The sequence below is a fragment of the Apis dorsata genome, unplaced genomic scaffold (genome assembly GCF_000469605.1).
Source record: "Apis dorsata unplaced genomic scaffold, Apis dorsata 1.3 scaffold_383, whole genome shotgun sequence".
NCBI lineage: Eukaryota > Metazoa > Arthropoda > Insecta > Hymenoptera > Apidae > Apis > Apis dorsata.
In genome coordinates, this window is record NW_006263645.1 from 279,865 (window position 1) to 284,712 (window position 4,848).

Here is a 4,848-nt window from a genome sequence, read left to right on the forward strand (position 1 = left end):
TGCTTCATTTTCACATCGAAGAATTTCGAAACGTGAGAAAACCAAGTCCCTTCTTTCCTTCCGCTTACCAGGTCATCTTCAAACTCGTCGTCATCAGTATCTGAGTCCGAGCGACCTCTCAGCTTTCGAACTTTCTTTTTCACCTCTTTCTTCACCACCCTCGTTATCACATTTTCCGGCTGCATGCAATCATTCGTCGGTCGTTAAAGAAAATCTCTATCAAACATTACCAATCAACTCAACCGGACGCTGACTAGCTTAACTATCTCTCTATGTACTGGGATATCTCGCCTACCGATTCGATAAATTAGCGATACATTCATCGTTTTTCTAATTCTTATTATTATGACTATATACATAGTTATATATACAAAATATTTCAATATGATTCAATCGGTAGTTTTAAAACGGTATATAATAATAAAAGAAAATTTTTTTAAGAAAAAATTAAATAATTTTAATTTTGTATTTATATTTTGTATATTTGGTATAATTGATCATTGGAAATATTTTGAGGATTTTAAGAAATAAAAAAATGCATTGTGTAAAAAGTGTACAATATATTTTTTTTAGAATTTTTAAGATTCTTTTCTGATTTAGAAGATTTATTTCTCCAATTTTCAACGAATATCATTTTATTTATTTATTTATTTTTATATTAGATATAATCAGATAATCAATCGTTTATCATTTTATATTTGTATTTCTAATGAATATTCAAATTTAATTTCTCTCTCTTAATGTAATAAATAATGTATAATTTACTTTTATAATTGAAAGAAATTTTTAATTAATAAATTTCATAATTTTTCAACAATTATCAAGAATAATTTAATAATTATAAAATAAAAGTTTAATATTTGATGTTATAACTGTTAAATATGTATTTGAATATATTTATTTATGTATTTGAATTTTAGTTTTTAAAAAATAATAAATAAAATTTAGTTTTTAAAAAATATTCATTAAAAAATGTATCGCTTTTTTTTCTATGCATAATCAAAATATTTAATAAAGTCATAATTTTTTTATTATATTATGATTTCTACAAATTTAACTTAAAATAACAATACATATAATTTTCATTTATATATATATATTCATTTATGTATATCAATGTACTACTATCAATGTACAATGAAGATATTCATTGTTATTTACAATTGCAGATAACATAATTACGTTATCTAATCTTCATTTTTGTTAATTGAAAAAATAAATATAAGTTCAAAATATTTTTTAAATACAATTCTAAAATATCATTAATTTAAAATTTAAATTAAATTTCAAAAATAAAATTCAAAATCAAATGATTATTTAATAAAAAATAAAAAGTGAAATAAAAAAAAAATTACAATCCAAACCTAATATCTTTCAATTTTTCTATTGATACTACAAAATAATTATAAATAATTAGTGATTTTAATTTATTAATTAAGCCATTAATAACTACTCAATGCAAACTTCAATGTAAAATATATAAAAATATATTTTTTTTACAAAATAAAACGGGGATATAATTGCGCGTAATTAATTATAAATTAATCATAATTCAATTAAGTCTACATAAAAAATAGAAGAAAATTACGATTCCACAAATGAAAAATTTCGAGATTACTTGCAAACGAATTTTATATTGTAAAAGATAATTTTATGTAATAAATATGTATATTTATAATTATAAACAGTTTTTCCAATTTCGATCGTTTCTCAGAAAATCATTATTGCATATGTTTCTATATGTTCGAGTTAAATCGAATTTCACCTGGCGACCACATGTTGTTCCACAAGTTTCTAATTTTCCCACTGGAAATTACGTATATATATCCTGTTCTAGGAATGAAAACAAGGAAAAAAAAAAACGATGATTCGAAGTGCTATAGTCGCTTAAAATTGATTACGTTTAGTCGGTTCGCAAAAATGTTGAAAGAAAAGACGACAAGGAGACAATAAAGGTATACGCGACTGTGTCAAGGTGAAGGCGCGTCTCATCAACCACTTGGTGAAAGCAAATGGAACATCCATTTGATTGTAACTGTTCTTTCAAATCATGTGTTGAAAATCTAAATACTAAATTCTATTTAAAAAAAAAATTAATATTCAATTTTTATGCAAATTATTTTTATTAACATAAAGAAAAATAAATCTATATAAAAATTGCTTTCAAATTGCTTTTCTCTAAATATAAGACATATTTTATTATAGATATTTTACGTGTTTTTTCACATTGAATTCATTTTACATATTTTTATATTTTTAAATTTTTCATAAATATATAAATATCAGCAATCAAATAATATTTTCTAAATAAATTATCAAAAAAAATCATATTTCATAATTTCCTTTTTCACTTTCCTAATATACATATAAATCTTTTAAAAATTAGTTATTGAAATGTAAATCATAAAATAAATCATAAAATATCTTGAATTGAAAAATATCATTATACAATAATTATATTTTACAAAGGAAAATGCATATTTTTATATCAAAATCTAAAATATAATAAAATATATTTTTTTAGATAATTGAAAATTTGAAAATTTTAAAAATTTTTAATTTGAATATTTTTTTCTATTATTATAAAATGATAAAATGAAATGAATAGTTTAGTTTGAATTTTTTTAATGCAAAAATTAAAAAAATTATTTATGTAAAATAATTTTTAAAAAAATATTTTTAGTTATGTTTAATTTTTATAAACTAATATAAAATTATTAATGTACTATAATGATTAAATAGTTATTTTAATTATATATTCGTTTCAAAATATAAAATTAATTATGAACTATATATTATAAAAAATAAGAATATTTTTTTTTATATAATAAAAAAAATTAAAATTATTGAATGATATATTGATGCTATAAGATAAGAATCAACTGTAAAGTTGAACGTATGCTCATACATAGCGAGCCTACAAAAGTCGATGACATCAGCATCCGCCGTCACATCTCTACCTAGGTCACTTTTTTTTTATCATGATAATAAAAAACTTCTAAATCTAATTTTTATTAATTATATGTTTGAAAAAAATGATAATAACTAAATTATATTTTATATACATAATAAAATATATAATAGTTAAATAATTTGCTTTATGAAAATTTATTAATTTAAATTAAAATATTCGAGCAATTATATTATTATTTCTAAATAATAATATATCTATTATTATCTATTATACGAAGCAATAAATATTTAGCATTTATGCTATACAGAGTATGTTTCACATTAAAGCAACTACAAAAGCTTTCATATATTTGCAAATTTAACTCAATTTTATATAAAAAAGAACTATTGTGAACAAACATAAGAAAGTAATAGTTATTGCAATAAATAATCGGTCATCTTACCTTTTTATATAATTTTATCCACGTTAAATCACCCTTATTGTCCGTGTATTGAAGTCCGAAAAACCACACCTCACGCAATCCGATCGTTTTTACAACTTGATCAAAAAGTTGTTTTCCTGTGGTTGTCTGCTGGATCGCGAACTCTAGTTCGGCGTCCATCGTTGTCACCCTCACATTCATCTTCACATATAAGAAAAGAAACAAGAATTAGAAGTGTAAAGTTTAAAATAAATAATATTATTCGATAAAGAAAAGGACGCCACTTTCAATTCTTTTCATTATATAGAATATAAATTTTTTTTCTTAAAAACGAATAAAAATTTAACAAGAACACTAAAAATTATGATTTTAAATTATATTCTTTTGGAAATATCATTTAAAATAAATTTGAAAAAATCAGAACAGAATAACGCTTACCATTTTAGCACCAGCAACCATGGCTACGATGATATGAGAACGTAAACGCAAATTCAAATGAGATCAAAACCGTTAAAACGATCTATGACGATAAATGCTTACTTATTGCAAGTCAGAACACAAATAATTCGAATAGTGCACTGTAAATTTGTAGATGTATTGTTCAAATTAGATAAACACTGAATATCACAAAACTTAACCGTTCAACTGTCGACTTATGCCGGTCTCAAGTCATACAATGAGCTAAGGGGCAAGTGCAGTCGGCAGCGTCTTTCCCCCCACTTTTCTCCTTTAAAGCAGTGCATCGTTGTTCTTCTCTTTTCGAATCATAGGTAGAATTTGTAAGAGAAAGGGAGAAGAACGAAAATGATCACGTGAGGAAGCCGGTGCGCGTAGCCATAGCCAATCAGCGTTTAGTTAAAATACCGGGTGTACAAAAGGAATTAACTTTTCAATAACGGTTCATATTCATATATGGAGTTGACATAAATGGAATTTTTAAAAAATTATAAAATACTATAAAATAATTATTTAAATATCTATATAATATGTAATTTGTAAATTTAATATTTTAGTTTAATTATTTCTTCTCATATAATAATTATAAGATAATTATTATAATTTATAATTGATATATATAAAATTATATTAGAATATTACTCTATATATTCTATTATTATCCATTATCTATTATCTTATATACTCTATTCTTCCTTTGATTACATTTTTTTATTTTTGTGTAATTACTGAAAATTAAATTTATTAATATTTCGTATTCAAATTAATATATTCATTCATTTATAAATGTTATTATTTTTATATATATATTCTTATATTATTATTTATATATATATATATATAACTATATTATATGTAATATACATTAAATAATTTAACTATTTTTAACTTTTAAGAATAATTTTTTATTCCTATAAATTACACAAAATTATACAAAATTATATTTGTTATTGTGTATTTTTAACACAAAATAAAATTTAAAATAAAACTAATAAATATAATAATTTAATTTTTTTAAATAATTTGTTGCATTTCATAAAATATACATACCGTTTTC

At 21.7% G+C, this 4,848-nt stretch overlaps 1 protein-coding gene across 2 annotated transcripts in view; it reads right to left on the minus strand.

Moving 5' to 3' along the window:
* LOC102680949 (moesin/ezrin/radixin homolog 1) overlaps window positions 1–4,041 on the minus strand; it is a 27,287-nt gene extending 23,246 nt beyond the window's left edge. The window contains exons 1-2 of one of the 2 annotated variants that reach the window (XM_006618987.2): window positions 3,774–4,041; window positions 3,357–3,536 (exon numbers count right to left, since the gene is read on the minus strand). In XM_006618987.2, the coding sequence (XP_006619050.1) occupies window positions 3,357–3,536; window positions 3,774–3,794 (201 nt within the window). In that variant the 5' untranslated portion in view covers window positions 3,795–4,041. The remainder of the gene's footprint in view (window positions 1–3,356; window positions 3,537–3,773) is intronic. The other variant, XM_006618986.2, reaches the window with a different exon arrangement.
* Window positions 4,042–4,848: the final 807 nt, after the last annotated feature.